This window comes from Gadus chalcogrammus, chromosome 6 (assembly GCF_026213295.1).
Source record: "Gadus chalcogrammus isolate NIFS_2021 chromosome 6, NIFS_Gcha_1.0, whole genome shotgun sequence".
Lineage (NCBI taxonomy): Eukaryota > Metazoa > Chordata > Actinopteri > Gadiformes > Gadidae > Gadus > Gadus chalcogrammus.
In genome coordinates, this window is record NC_079417.1 from 3,674,002 (window position 1) to 3,690,481 (window position 16,480).

The 16,480-nt window shown below is 45.1% G+C and overlaps 1 protein-coding gene across 3 annotated transcripts; it reads left to right on the top strand.

Moving 5' to 3' along the window:
- The first annotated feature begins 2,416 nt into the window (after nucleotides 1-2,416).
- On the top strand, nucleotides 2,417-16,394 carry eva1ba (eva-1 homolog Ba (C. elegans)). 3 transcript variants are annotated; one of them, XM_056591506.1, is made up of 4 exons: nucleotides 2,420-2,723; nucleotides 10,935-11,066; nucleotides 12,851-12,939; nucleotides 13,150-16,393. In XM_056591506.1, exons 3-4 carry the CDS (start codon nucleotides 12,873-12,875, stop codon nucleotides 13,605-13,607), a joined length of 525 nt encoding a protein of 174 aa, XP_056447481.1. In that variant the 5' UTR covers nucleotides 2,420-2,723; nucleotides 10,935-11,066; nucleotides 12,851-12,872; the 3' UTR covers nucleotides 13,608-16,393. The 3 variants fall into 3 exon arrangements, with proteins under 3 accessions (XP_056447483.1, XP_056447481.1, XP_056447482.1); XM_056591507.1 differs by lacking the exon at nucleotides 2,420-2,723 and adding an exon at nucleotides 6,220-9,531; XM_056591508.1 differs by lacking the exon at nucleotides 10,935-11,066 and having other exon boundaries at nucleotides 2,417-2,723; nucleotides 13,150-16,394.
- Nucleotides 16,395-16,480: the final 86 nt, after the last annotated feature.

Genomic DNA, 16,480 nt, shown 5'->3' on the forward strand with positions numbered 1-16,480 from the left:
CTAGGTTAAACCAACCTAGAGAGAACCAAACTCCAACATGTCTTGGTTTCCATGAAGTAAATATATTGAGAATGTGGTATTAATTTAGGATGGTATCAGAAAGAATTAGGTCATGGTGGATTTCCATGGTGTTCCTGTGGACCCAGAGCAAAGGGCTATTGGGCGGGAGCCACGGTCTGAGCAGCCAATCGATGAAGGGGACTCCACCCAAACATCCCTCCGTTTGAATCCAGCCGAATCACAATCCATCGGGGGATTCGGTCCCAGGCCTCGTCAGGGTCCAGCATCCGCACGGAGCGAGATGGTTGACGAGTGACGTGTGTGCTCCTCCCGTCCCTCCGCAGGGTCCAGCGCCATAACCGTCATCACCCCCCCCCACACACACACACACACACACACACACACACACACACACACACACAACCCCCCCTAAGTCAAGGACCAACATCAACCCGCTGACCCGGAGAACGTTGCGTGTTCAATATCCATTTCTCAACCGATCTAATGTGTGTGTACACACACACACACAACGATCTAATTCCTTTTATTAGTTCATCCTTCTCCCGGTTTCTCCTCCTGGGAAGGCCGTGGGCGAGGGCAACGGGGAAGAATCGTCTGTCCGAGCCAATCGTATGGCTTTAATAAAGCTAGCGTTGTGGCCCCGGAGATTGCAAGCCAATGCAAGCTAACTCTGCCCCTAGAGGGGAAGGAAAGCAGAGGTGGGGAAAACCTGTTGGATGGATAAAAACATGGATCCCGAAACCTCGCGAGCACAAGTGGGATAGTGAAACGCTCTGTACACGGCTGCACAGGTTCACACGCATCCACCAAACACATCTTAAACACAGGGTTTAACACAGGACTTAGATACACCCCAGGACATAGATCCTCTAGAGGACGGTCTCACATCCACTGCACATGATCAGACACATACATCCATACACATTGACACACCCTACACATGGCATGACCAAGCTTGACCCCCCAGTGGCTCATGTTGAGCAAAATAATATTTCAGCGCAACAAAATGTCTTCATACTTGTTCTAATGATACTCCTAGTTGTATACAATTATCATTTTGTATTTTTCCAATCCTTTGTAATGGGAAAATTACTTCACCAGCACTTGGTTAGATAAGTATGTAAACAGTGATAAACACAGGGAAGCAAAGTATTTTAATTAACCAAATGAATGACACAACATACAGAATATGACTCAAAACGGAGATAAACAACATTTAATCATGTTATAGAAGCCTGTGACTGCTAATCTTGTTCCCGACTGTTAACGATTAACAGTTTCTCTCACCAGAGAGAAAATGACATGTTTACTGCGTTCCGTGAAGATACTGTTCCCCAAATACCCCGGAACGTATGATTACGTCTCACTGTGTATTTCGGTAGTGAAATAATAATGTCCTACCATGGTTACTACTGATTACAGCCCCAGTTTCAATATAGGATAGACAATACACACACACACACACACACACACACACACACACACACACACACACACACACACACACACACACACACACACACACACACACACACACACACACACACACACACACACACACACATCCTTGTAGGAAGTCAGAGGAAGTCAGGAGTAAGGGTAGAAAACACGTATTGCAGTTATTATGCTATCTTTAGTAAAACATGGAGTACTGTTTTTTGAACCTTCATTTATTCCTTGTTATTAAGATTGCTGCTTGCGAACACAGATCTTATATATAGATACGATCTACTATAATGCACACAGTTATACTTAGCATCGCAGAACTTATTATTTAGTTAGTTCAGTACTAGTTTAGTCCAGAAGTTGATTCATGTTTTAACATTAGTGTATTAATAGTTTAGTACTTAGTCCTGGTTTATTACTTGTTTATTACTGGTTTATAATCATTGTTTGTTACTTGTTTAGTAATAGTTTAGTCCTGGTTAAGTACTCGTTTATTACTCGTTTATAGTCATTGTTTGATACATGTTTAGTAATAGTTTATTCCTGGTTTAGTGCTTGTTTAGTACTAGTTTAGTACAAGGTGCAGCTTGGAGCTTGGTGTTTTTGTGTTTGTTGTCAGGATGGAAAGTACTGCTCACTACTGAGCTCACTCGGTTGGCCAGGAGTGCCTGGTTCCCCTGGCAACGGAAGAGTGGAGGAAGGAGAAGGAGAGGAGAGAGGGAGAGAGGAGATGGTAGGGGAGAGTTGGAGAAGAGAGGAGGAAGGGAGGCTCACTATTCCCCCCCCCCCCCCCCTCCTCCCCGATTACTCCCCGCCCCCTTTTTACGCTGTTCCTTTTTTCCATCTGAGAGGAGAGAAGAGAGAGAGAGCGAGACAGAGGGACTGAGAGAGGGGAACAGAGAGAGGGATCGAGACTAAGAGGGAGGGAGGGAATTAGGGGGAGAGAGAGAGAGAGAGACTCTGTGACTCAGTTTCCAACTCTGAGGGGAGGTAACAACCTCTCTCGCACACACTCTCTCCCTGCAGTCAAACACACTCCTCGCGCCCTCTCGCATACACACACTCTCCCTGCACTCACACCAAACTCCTCCTCCTCCTCTCTCTCACACACACAGTCTCTGTGTAGCTTTCCAACTTGTAGGTTGCAGGACTTTCGGGCTGTAGGGTTGTGGGTCTTGGATCAGCCGGCCTGGTTTCCCCCGGTTTGCAGGGAGAGACCAAAGTCGTCTCTTTGGACTTCATGACCTCACTACCTGGTGAGTTGCATGTTTGTTAGTGCATGGATTGCCGACATTGTGTGTGTGTGTGTGTGTGTGTGTGTGTGTGTGTGTGTGTGTGTGTGTGTGTGTGTGTGTGTGTGTGTGTGTGTGTGTGTGTGTGTGTGTGTGTTTTAGCCGTATGTCTGGGTGTTTTTAAAACAAATCATGTTAGACATGAGCGCACAACCTTTACTGTGTGTTTGAATGGATATGGATGTTCTGATGTGGATGATGTGTGGTGGAGGTCTCACTATACATAACATAGTGGTTACTACATCTTAAAATCATACCATGGTTTCCTGCTTGATGACTTACATACCCTACATTAACTTTAGGTTATTTAAATGCTTTTTTCAAAAGGGACTTTCAGTGACTATATGTAGTAATATGAGTATAGTCTGTCAGTATAAGCTGTATAAAGGCAGGTCATGGGAAATAAAAATAACGATTATGCAGAATTACCTGTGTAGTGTGTTGAATAAAATGTGTACTATGCAGTAAAACGTGTCAAAATGTAAAAAAAAATAAAGACGATGTATATGCATGCAGTAGTATGAGTAGTATGAAGTATTAGATGAGGCGTAGTAAAAGGGAATGCATGAAGTATGTAGCTTCATGCTATGTAGGAATATCATTTTTGAGCATTCTGAGGGTTTCTTTGACGACAGTATCACTGACGTAAAACATTAAAATCAGTTCAGTGTGTTTGTGTTGTGAGAAGCTCTTCCCTCTTCCCTCAAAGAGCCGAGTCCTCTTTTAGAGAGAGAGAGCGAGAGAGAGAGAGAGAGAGAGAGAGAGAGAGAGAGAGAGAGAGAGAGAGAGAGAGAGAGAGAGAGAGAGAGAGAGAGAGAGAGAGAGAGAGAGAGAGAGAGAGAGAGAGAGAGAGAGAGAGCTCTCCCTGTATATCTGTCCCTGGCGTCCCGATGGTATCATCATCTGATCTTCACCACACGTCCTCGCAAAACAAACACCCTAATGCTCTTGGTTTGCACATCACACATATACCTCTAACACACTGTTTATACACCTGCTGATACACATATACCTCTAACACACTGTTTATACACCTGCTGTTACACATATACCTCTAACACAATGTTTATAAACCTTCTCTAACACATATACCTCTAATATACTGTTGATTTAACCTCTCTGAAACACAGTTTGTATACCTGCTCTAACATACTGCTTATACAGCCCATACACACATACATATGTAACATGCTGTTGTTATACCTTGCTGTTATACAACCTTACCACTCAGCCTGTATGTACCCCTAACACACTGAAACTTAGAGAGTGCGTTACACGCTGTATGGTTAGAGACAGGGAGGCTTGAGGGCAAATGACAACAGGAAAGGAGAAAACTGTAGCGACAATGTGATGTTCACACACGCGCGCACACACTCATATCCAACATTAATCCACACATACGCATGAATAAGCATCAATCAACTGGGACTGCCTCTGAAACTCTGTCTCTCTCTCAGCCGTTCGGAAATTCACATGCTCACACACATACATGCTTTCCAAACAAACAAACAAGATCTTCCAAACAAACAAACACGATCTCCTACAAAAGCATGTTTAAATTTAGGGGAATTTAGCCCTGTTGAGTTCCCCTATCTATAGCTCTCGCTCTCTCTCTCTCTCTCTCTCTCTCTCTCTCTCTCTCTCTCTCTCTCTCTCTCTCTCTCTCTCTCTCTCTCTCTCTCTCTCTCTCTCTCTCTCTCTCTCTCTCTCTCTCTCTCTCTCTCTCTCTCTCTCTCTCTCTCTCTCTCTCTCTCCCTCTCTCTCTCTCCCTCCCTCTCTCTCCCTCTATTGTCTCTTATCAGTGTAGAGAGGGTGGATGTGGGGTCTCTCCGGGTTCGAGGGTTAGCCCCAGCCTGTGAGTCCCGAAGCCCATCAGATAAGCTCCAACGAGGGCTAAGTGTTAACGCTAAGGTGCCTGGGGGATGTTTGGGGACGCTTGACTTGTGTGTGACCTCTCTCGCTCTCCTTCTATCCTTTCATCTTAACTCCTTGTCTCCTATGTCGCCTTCCTCCTTCTCCCCTATAGCCTGGGTCTCAGTGGGAGGCTTGTTAACCTGTCTGCTAGAACCAGAGGTCAGAGGTCAACCCCTGACATGTCTGATCTGCCGTGGTGCCTCTCTCCATGTGGAGGTGATGCAGCACAAGGGAACAGGAACTCAGGTGTGGCCGCACGCTGCGGAAGGCACGAAAGGGATCACAACTACCCCTCATTGTAGTCGTTGATTGATTAAGATTGATGTAAAGTTCAGCGTTTAAGCTTTCATAACCCTACTGTGTTTCTTTATGCCTTAAAGTGCACAGTTTTAGTGGTTAAAAAACGCAAATCACATTTCTTTCATGAGGGCTAACACACCATGAAGACTGTGTTTTTTGACAAACAAATGAGGCTGATTCTGCCCTTATTATGAGATATAACTACGAGGAATTAACAATAAAAATGAATTGGCCCATTTGACTTAAAATGCAGTGTTATGGAAGCATAAACTCCAAAATGTTAATCAATACACATCTACAATGAGGAGCATGTGTGACCAGTTTGGGCTTCCATAGCATGCACCCATACACACACCACAACACACGCACGCACGCACGCACGCACGCACGCACGCACGCACGCACGCACGCACGCACGCACGCACGCACGCACGCACGCACACACACACACATACACACACACACACACACACACACACACACAGACACGCACACATTTAATCTAAATATGTATTCGAAAGATATCATATATAAGTATATATACCTACAGATAAAAGGCAAACATGGGAGATGGAACCCAGACCTTTAGGTTGGGAGTCAAACCCCTAACCTCTAGATAACCCTGCCCTCCCTGTCCGGGTCGGGCCTGGTTCTGCTCCAGACATGAAGGCCCCTGAGAGCAGGGCCCATGAGGGGGCCACCGCTGATGATCGCCAGTTCACGAGACGCGGGTTTGATTCCCGCTGCGTGAAGTTAACATGTTCTCCTCGTGTTTCCTTAATGAGCTCCAGATAACATGGAGCAATGGCAAAGGGTGTGTGCATGTGTGTGTGTGTGTGTGTGTGTGTGTGTGTGTGTGTGTGTGTGTGTGTGTGTGTGTGTGTGTATAACAGAGTACAAAATATGAAGCCTCTTTAGGTAAATCTTTACACACGTTTACACACATAAACACAAACACAGAAGCACTAAGCACATGCACAAAACCAACTACTCCAGCGTGTCAAGAAAATAAAAATCCAACAGAAACAAGACCTCTAAATCTAAAAGTGTACACACAAGTTCACAGCTGTCTGTAAACGTGCTGAATGGGGAGACTCCTACACCTACGCACGCACTGTCAGCACTCAGGCATGCACACACACACCCACTCTCACCGCAAACTCAGACATGTATACACAGGATACACACACATGCACACACTGAATAAACCAGGGGGTAAACACAGGCGGTCGTATACACGGGAGGCATCAGGTTCCGGGACATCCCTGGTAACTATGATGATTGTGATGATGAAGTCAGCATTAGGCTGTGGAACATCTCGTCTAGATTTACACACTAATTCACCCTGTCCCTGTCTCCCATCTTACTCGCACATCTGCTCTCCATTAACCACTTGCGCTAGCCTACACCTCCTCTGTCTCCGAATTTGACATTACCCACAATGCACCATGCACCACAGGACACTTTGGCTCTGTTCCTATCTGCAGGGACTGCAGCTTTCCAAACGTCATGTGTTTAATAATCTATATTTGGGTTTCAGGTCATACCGTGACTCTCTCTGTGTTGGACCGCAGGGGGGCTTAAAGTTGGAGGCATTGATTTAATTTAACTTTCTTTTCAAATATGGTATCGGAGCTTGATTTGGAATTTTCCTTTGTTTTCCTCTTTTCCCTGAACGCCTGCCAGACAGCTGGTGTGTATTCACCCGGAAAAACTGGATGCTGCCTTCAACCAGATCCCAAGCACTGTAAAACCCACCAGAAATAACCCACAAGGCAATAGTCTGCATTGTAGAACCAAAATAACCAAGCATGTAAGAAGTGAACAAAAGACAACATTCAACATTTAGTTATTGTTTGAAAGTTATTTCAATAATTTCCTCAGCATCATCTGAATGGCCTTGAGCTGAATATTATTCAGAAATGACACAGCGCTTGCAATAAAACATTAAGGGTGGTTAAAAGTTGAGAATGGAGGAGAACGCGTGTGGCTCTCGAGACAGTACACACAATGCCTCCTATTGTACATCTGAAACACGTTCAGACTCAGATCTTAAACACATTCAACGACGCATGACTTCATTTCTGGTTTGGGGACAACGCTGGCCACATGTGATCAACTCTGATGACCTTCAACAACAAGGATCTGTGTTTGAGATGCTTTATATGGTTATTAACATTATATAAGGAAACATGTAGGAAACAAAAACAATACTTCAATCCCCGTTTTCAACCTGAATGCATGTCATAATAATTGCCAATGAAACTTTCTTTCCGAACTGTAAACACTTTAATATCCGGTATGATTAAAACGTGTGCCAGACCACGCGTGCGTCACGGTAGGTGTGTGTTTCCAAAGCCGGGTAAATATTTTTTATTGTAAATGTATTGAAAAATAACGACGTATCCAGAGTATATTGGCAGATTAAGCCCTAGATAAGCACTGAGCCTGGTGGACAAACAGACACAGTTTAGGCTAAATGAAACTTTGAAAGTATTTGATCGTTTCTTTCTCTTTTGGACTGGTTCAGGCTTGGTGTCGAGTTAACCCGTTGGACCGTGCGTCTGTACGCTGATGACATGCACATGTCTGTGAGCCTTCCAAGCCCAACAAGGCCTTCTCCATCAGAACCTGGCATGCCTTAACCGAGGCCCAACAGCACTTTAGCTTAATCTAGTTGCAGCTCCTGTCAGAGGCAACTGGGGAGACATATTTTACTTTCCCTAAATCAGTACACCCTAAGGAGGGTCGAGAATGCCAGGGAAAAGCGAGATGTGTGTGAAGGGAGAGAGTACCTTTCGCTAAACGCTTTTACAGACACTTTGACCAAGGAATGTGGTTTGGAAAGGTGTCGATGTTAATTGCATGGAAACGTTGGCGATTGCTGGACACCTCTGTGGTTTCAGCAAGAACGAACAAGGTCAGGTTTATTACTGAATCAGTTGATGCCCAGAAGCATTCCTAGGAGAGAAAACCCTGTAACAGCCTGTTGATTGGATGAGAAGCATATGTTTAACTCTAAGTAGAGACCCTTGACGGAAAATATGGGCAGGAAGACCAATCCAAGAAATCTGCATTTCCTGTGTATGACGTTCCGTAGGGGGTGATGAGCACCTTGGGAAAAGCCATTACCCTTTAATCAGCTACCAAGATAAGGGCAGAGCAAGACTGAGACATAAGGAGAAAGAGAAAACCCAGCCAAGGAGCTGTGGGGTAATGTGGTTTATTTATCCTAGAGGAACATGTGATGCTGAAATGGTTACACAGATTAGTTGATCTGTTTCCTCGGGTCATTAAAGACACATCTAACAGCTCAGAAATCAAAGGAGGAAATTTAAGAATATTTAAATGAAAGATGACATTGGCAAAGTTAATGAACTAAACAAATCAGTGTTAAAGACCCCCTTCATCAGGGCTTGTATGGGGGTATGTGCAGGAAAACAATGAAATGCGGTGAAACTAAAGATCTGGCCCTTTTTTCCTGCAACCAAGCCGCCTGCCAAGAATTTCTGCGTAGGAAGAAAAGTTCAAGGAATCAAAAATATTCTCTTCCCTGTGCAGTGCGATGTGTGCCATTATAACTAAGACACAAGTCTGACTTTCTGTTTGTGCAGGACATTTTTTTGATTGTTGGATTTCAAATAGCACCTGAACAAACTACCACACATGGGTCAGGACTTTTTCTTCACAGACCCCTGGGTTGGTCGGTCTGTTTCTTCGCTGGTGAACCACCACCAGTTTGCAGAAGTGCCTCGGCGGTAGGGCTTTTACTTTTGCCCAAAAATCGAATATTTATTAATAATATTTTGACCATTAAATGCCTTCAGTAAGACCTGGATTGGGTTTCGCGGGGTTTGTTTACCGGCGTTGCTATGGTTACCGGTCTTGCGCGTTCCGACGGTTTATTAGGTTTCTAATAAATCGCTGTCTAATCAATACTCCATTCACCGCCTCTGCCGTGGTCATTACAGTATTATGAATAGACTCCGTCGGGTTCGGAGTCAAAGCCCTACTCGGCGTTGGCCAGCTAACCCCCCGGTCGAGCACGGTTGCGGTCAACAGCACCTCCATCAACCTGTCTCCCAGATAACAGCCCGGCAGTGAGTAGACAATGGAGAGGTTTCTATCCTTAGCCCAGAGGGGGTTGGTTGTCCGGACGTCTGAGGAAAGAGGCATTTGGTTCGAGGAAAGAAGGCCTTCATGCCGATAGCAGATGAAATGTCAAAAGATCGTTTGGTTTGGGGTAGTTGGTTTTCTCCTACGTCACGTCCGTCCTTCCAAACCAAACAATACAGAAATAGTCTGACCTCTTCCAAGGGGGCATGTGACAACATTCAGTGTTTATCTCTGGAATAAGAAGTTCCCTCTGCGACTGACTGCAGAAGTTTATCTGGTCTTGTTCTTATCAGTAAAGCTTTTTCACATCAGTCATGATGTAGTTCAAGACATAGATTAGAAAAACCGAGATCATGTCGTTAAATTAAAGTCATTTTTTTATATGGGCCATTGGAAACCAACGACAAGGAATAGGAATGCATGGACCTCAGATTGACGAAAGGTGGGCTAGACATTTTTTCAGTCAAAGAACCAACTGTTCATTTGAGAAAAATCTCGACAAGGCGGGATAGTGTGGAAATTTGACAGATGACTGGAAATGTTTTTCCAACTGTGACAACACTGTGTTCTCCATATTTCACCTTAAGATGACAAATCTTAAAGAGTGAAGGATTAGCATATAATACTTCATATTGAATGAATGGGCATAACTTAGATGGGCTAAGCCTAAACAAAGAATGTCTTGTTTAAGAGTGTATTTTGATTTAGAATACAATTTGTAACACAATGACAGAACAAACAGAAACTGTTAGATTTTTTCACGTGACCAACTGCTACATTAATCAGGGCTGGTTTTCATTCTAGATATTTACCGACCGTTTTATTGTAAAACTTTGAGCTCGGAAAAGGGTCACATCTGCAACTTGAAAAGCTAATTTGGGTCAACGGGACGCTTTAGTCATGGCGCCCTGCAAGGCGGGATGGATGTCTGTTAATCATTTCACTCTTGTGGCAAAAAATAAAACACAGCACAACAATAGAGGCAGGGTAAGACTAACCACAACTGCTCCCCTTGTCGTAACCGTCTGTCAACAAATGCGAGGGTAGTGACAGGCTAGAGGTCACTAGAGGTCACAGCGAGGTGACCTTGGTCGAGGAGAAAAGCTGGGTCACTCAAGACTTTTACTTTGTTACCCCAGAGAGGAGCGCTAAACAGCTCGTTGGAAGGCAGGTGTGAATCACCAAATAGCTTCCAGGAGCATGGAGGTATGTGTCTGGGGGGGCTATAGGGGCCGGGCTTGTCCGGTATTTAAACAGGAAGGCGAAGTTGTTGGGAGGGATTGACCTGGAGATGGTTGTTGTGTAGACAGCTTCTGTCCCTGGCCCACAAGGCATGGAGTCAAACAATGATCAGGCGGCCAGACAGTCAGCCTGAAAGGTCAGGCAGTGCAGCGCACTGAGGATCAACCCAAAGCCCAGACAGATGAGAATCTGTCATGGGCAGCAGAGAGGGGATCTGTTGAACCAACCGAAATACAGCTAGCGTTAGCAGACCTTTTACATTTTGTCATCATTTTAACATGATTCTTCTTCGTCTCTCCACTTTTCTATGCGATCTTCTACTGAACACATCGCTAAAGTCGACTTCATATGTTTGCATACATTTTATTTTGTACATATTCCATTTTCTTTGCAGCTCTTAATCTAGGCCTATGTATTTTGCTCCACATCCACTCAGATGGAGTTGTACAAATACAAGATCGACTGCTTATCGCTAGCTGTATCTTGTATCCCATGGTAACAGAATGAGCCCCGTCACTGTGTGCTTTGCAAACGTAACGCCTGGATAGGTTTTGGTGTAATGAAGCTTGACGAGTTTGTGTGTGTGTTTGCTCTCTGCTTAAGGGTGTTCAAACGAACAGGGGAGCAAAGATCACAAGCATCGACCCAGAGAGAGAGAGAGAGAGTGAGAGAGAGAGAGACCACCAACTTTTCCTCACTATGAGCTGGAACTAAAAGACAGAGCTTCAGTTTGAGGTGAGTTCCTCTAGATCTTTACTGCCTCATCTGCACTCTTCTCAGACCTTCCTCAGGAAGACCAGAGAGGCATTTAAAACTCCACAAGCTACATGTGGTCTCCATGTGTCCCCATATCAACACATAAACAGGATGATTGCAGCATTCTTCGTGGAGACATCGACGTCAGCATTGAACATCAGCCAGGTTGTGACTGGCTGCCATTTTGCGCTAAACGAAAATACACATAGGGTGCAGGGTCAGGGTTCGGGTGATTTCAGGGAATCCATGTGATCTGTGCGAAGAGGTACATGTGGTTTGATTAAGGGGGAGACTGCTACAGGTTAAACGGCTCACAGACTCATTGTCTTTTCAAATCTCAGCTAAATGTTGCTGCTTGTTTTCCCTCAAAGGGCCCTAACCCAAAGCACATGTTGAACCTCCGGGAAACGGTTGATGATTCAATGAAACAGGACACATGGTGTGTAAGGGGTAGGGTAGTTGGGTTCCGGGGCAGGGTAGGTTTGGGGTAAATTGAGGGTTGGATGGTAGAGTTAGATTAGGGTTCAGATAGGGGTAGAGCTAGGGCTAATGATGGGAGGGCTGATCGATTGAGGGTTCAGGGTTTAAGGGTTAGGTCAATGGGTTAGAGGTTTTGTTGAAATAGAACCTAGAACCCAAGAATGAGAATAATGCACTCTTATCTTTTTTTGGTTGTTTGTTTAGGGTTAGAGATAGGCTAATGGTAGGTTAAGGTTAAGGGTTGTTAAAGGGTACCCCTGCTTGTTGGGCTTTCCTTTGCTCTCTGAATCCATCAACAGCTGCATCCTCGTACCCGAGTCCAGCGCTGTGAGGACATTATGCCTGGAGGAAGTTAGGGGAGGGGTCAGGGGAACAATGACCACAATAACCTAGAGTCAGCATAAACTGCTAGAGACTTGGCGGGGTGGCGTTACAATGCTCTATGCAACTCAGATTAACTCTGAGTGGAATCGGCTTGCGTCCCTCAGAAAGGAAATCAGCCATGAAGGAGGCCATCAACCAGGGGGGGGGGGGGGGATGTCCTCATAAATACACAACAGGAGAAACAAATCAACAACAACATTATCTGTTGTTACCCTGTAGTAGAGTAATTAAACAAGGATCTGTTGGATTACGCACGTGGGGAACCGGACAATTTTGGGCGAGTGGTTTCTTGGGCGGGAAGTGTGAAATTTCCTCGGAATCCTGGAGGAGTCACAACCGGTGGGAGGAGACCTGTCTAGGAAGACCAACAATAGCTTCTTTCAGAGTTAGGAAACTAGCAGGACGTAGCGCTAGCGTCACTCCAGATGAGCTGATGTAGACCCACACCCACGTAGTAAACCGTCGAGGACTGGACTAGAGGGGAGCACAGACCAGAGGGGTTTTTTTTCTACAACTCTGGTGTAGACTGTTGGTCTACACCAGGGGAGAGCCAAATCCTTCCAAAGCGGGTCGGTTCCGGTTCAGAGTTGAGATCGGAGAGGTCAGGCAGCATGCGCCAGATGATCCGAGTGGAGGTGGGGAACATTTCGAGGACACAGAGGAGCGTTTGTTGGCTGGTGGTCTCGCTTCAAAGTTTCCACGCACCACCTCCTCCTCCTCCTCCTCCACCACCACATGGAGGAGGAGGAGGTGGGGGTGTGTTGGTTTGGGAACATGAAACCAAGTGGCGGTCACTTAGAGGGGGTTTCGCTCTCGAGGTATCCTGGTTTCCGCCAACCTCCAATATTTGGGTACTTTCGGCTTTGTCTGACCAAAGCTAACGCTGATGTATGTCTCAGTCTCCAGGTGTGAAGAGCAACCATGGACGTGAAGAGGAAGGAGATGGATCTCCTGAGCAACAGCATCGCCGCTTTCGCTCACATTAAAGGTCAGCGTGTGGTCCTGAGATGCAATATGTGTTATGCTGGTTCATGTTCAGAATTTCATCAGTCAAAAGATGTTGGGTTCGATCCCCAATGAAACGCCACCTGTAGGCCAAGATCCTTTAGCAAGCCCACACCCTTGTCTTTCTGTATGCAATGTCCGACCCCCTAACTGTGTGACCCCAGATGACATTTGGTGTGTCTCCCCTTCGCAGCAAACCCAGAGAGCTTCGGTCTTTACTTTGTGATCGGGGTGTGCTTTGGGCTGGTGCTGACACTCTGTCTCCTGGTGATCCGGATCTCCTGCAAGCCTCGGATCGCCGTCCCGCCCGCAGCCCTCGAGAGCAAACGGCTGAAGGACGCCAGCCGCGAAGACGAGGACGACAGCGACGAGGACGACGACGACGACGACGACGAAGACGAGGTCATCGTGGCGATGACCCCTCCCCCCATGACTACCCCCACCACCACCACCAGCACTGAGGTTACCGTCGGCAACCACCACCACAGCCAACTGGACGGCGCACCGAATGTTTTCACGTCGGCCGAGGAGCTGGAGCGAGCCCAGCGATTGGAGGAGAGGGAGCGAATCATCCGGGAGATCTGGAGGAACGGCCAACCGGATATTCTGGGGACAGGAGCAGGAACTATTGGACGCGTGCACTACTACTAAATACACTGTTACCGGTGCTACAGGTCTGAGAGAGGGCCATGAAGACTAGAAGACCCCTGTCCTGACCCGCAAGACACACACTACCACAGCACAATGAGCGTGCACGTGAGAAAATGCACGTGAGTCCATGTTGGGCTCTCTCCTGGTTCTGATCCGCAGACATTTTGAACCCTTTGTAAAGAAGTGAAGTGAGCTCGGTCAACATAAAATCCAACTCCTTTGTAGTAACTCTGGGATCCACTTGATAAAGCCGTGGTCTTTAACTGACACGTGACAAACGGTGTAATGTTGCCCTTCAAGTGTACGGAGGCCATCTTGAGGCCTTCTTCCCAAGACACATTCCCGCCATAACGGCAGAGTTGCAATATGAACCAAACCATTGTTTTAATCATCTGATCATCATCTGATGCATTAACGTCGCCTGGAGCTAAATGGGACCAAGCACAAAGTTCTTAAAGTTGATGTATTCAAAAATGATAATTCATAATGACCCACAGATGACATAAGGATGAAGTATTTTACAAAACAAATATATTTTTTAAAGATTATCGTTGAAATATTTAAAATGAGGAATTTCAAAGTGTCAGTATAAATTGTATTTGAATTGGACTGAAACTAAACTCAAGAGAGGAAAAGAGAGAATTAAAGTATTAGACAGAGAATAGTATTCTTTATGCCGAACCTCAGACTATTTCAACAGTATTTTAGAGGACACCAGAGAGAGGCTTGAGGAAGAACCCTCAGCTTATATTTCTTCTCATGGCTCCCATGAGTGCTTTAAATCGTTGAGCAGATACAGGTTTCTAGAAACAGCCATTAACTAGTGAAAATTGTTAAATGTTGGCGTTGCAACAGTAACTGTGGGCACGCCTTAAGGAACCCTAAAGACAGAGGATATAAACGGTGATGTCTGATGATCGGTATGAAAGTCATATCCTGTCCCGGCCTGAGGAGAGCTATCGGTTACAGTACTTTGTGCACAGATATAGACTTTCTTGATGAAACACACGTTTTGCATTCCATTTGATGACATGTCGCTCGGTGCTTTTGGCCGCTGTCCTTCAACTAAGGAAGGGGAGAAAAAAATAAATGTATGACTTGTGTCCACAGGTTTTGATTCTGCTGTTTCATGAATAATTCACCAACGCATGCCACAATCTGTCCATCGTTGAGAGGAACCTTTTGTTAAACGTCAAAAAAACTCTAGGCAAACATACGATGTGCTGATTAAACAGATCAGCTTGGGGCTGACGGCTCGGGTTTCTGACCTCACCATGCGGGGGCGTCTGTGTGTCCACGACTTCCTGTCTAGTTAGCCAACCCACTTTGGAGGAGGACAAGAGGGTTGAAGGTGGTTTGTTTGCAGGTGGTCTGCTGACTAGGAGGTAACTACAGGTTGCCATTTTGAGCGATTAAGCATGAATAAACAGCACTCTCAACTCACAAATATTTCCACAGGGAGGCGGAACCGACTCGTACAACCTCTGGAAACAGGACTACAGTGTCTCTATTCAGAATGTGGGAAATGTATCCTCAAACAAACATCCAAGATGAGGGTAAACTATAATTTATGGTTCCCTGGCTGATCCTAGAAAACCCTGCATCATAAATAACTACAGAGGCATTCACCAAGCTTCACTGTAATCGCCTGTGTTTGCTAAACAAAGAACTCCTATAGCAAAGAGCCATGACAGCCAGCTCCACAGCCTAAACCAATGACCTTATCCCTACCATCAGCAATGTGCTATTTTATACAATTTTTCAATCGTATGAACTATCCCTGCGGTGGGAGAAATACTATTATTTTTAATAGTCAAGTGTGTACAATTTAGTCATATGAATTATATTCTTTGTGATTGATAGTCCAATCAACTTACATAAAATAAACTAAAACTTTGCTGACAAGACAAACATGATATTAGCTATATTTATTGCATCCTGTGGGAAAATCTCGACAACACTTGTCCCCCACACTATTTTAAAAATAGTGTAAGTTCCCATGGATATTTCGGAAGCCTCCTCTCTATAACTAAGTCCAGATGCTCTCCAGATGTGTTCTTGAGCATGTATGCTAGTCCTGTTTCAGACTTCACGGCAGAGACACAGTCAGGATCTGAAACCAGATTTAAAATAGACCAGGAATATGGTCCCAAGAAAAGACAAAGAAGTTGGAATACTTTCCCTCCTATAATCTCTATTTTACCGTTCTGCCGTCTGTAAAATAGAGGCGGCACGGGACGGTCCTGTTTCAAGTTGAAGTTGACCACAATACTTAGAGATCTGAAAAAGACAGTCTTTTTTTTGTTCCAGTGGTGATGACATTTAACAGTGCTGATGCAAAGGAATATGAGCCAACTTGTAACTAGTGCTACAGACTATCATTCATGCAATTAACATTCATGAGACAACTCATGACAATTCCTATTCATTCTACAGTAGATTGAATAAATTCTGAATAGGATATAGATGAATATAAATGGTGCAAATATTTTTGCTAGGTTTATTGCTTATGGGGAACCTCTAGTGGAGATAATAGGGCTAACATAATCGCAACTCAACCAGTCTCCAGCACACTCGTGTCAAGATACACGAAACACAGACACACAGACAGACAGTTGGGCAAAATGTGCTAGCGCTAAAGACATAGACAATACTACTAGACCGTTAATCAGAGGCTGTTGGATGTATTTAGACTACATCAGGTCTGCTGGACAGTGCAAGTCTAGATACTAACCCCTAAGTCCTTCACTCCCCATGGGACATACTGATCTTCGTGTCTTACAGCAATTCTGAAACTAGGGGGCTTAAAGATAAATGACCGCCCCCCCCCCCCACGGCTCAATATATCGACAGTTCTTCGGAATTTCAAAATT

Coding starts and splice junctions, on each gene's coding strand:
- eva1ba (XM_056591508.1), top strand. CDS start 12,873: ATGGACGTGAAGAGGAAGGAGATGGATCTCCTGAGCAACAGCATCGCC. Junction 12,940..13,149: donor CGCTTTCGCTCACATTAAAG/GTCAGCGTGTGG, acceptor TCCCCTTCGCAG/CAAACCCAGAGAGCTTCGGT.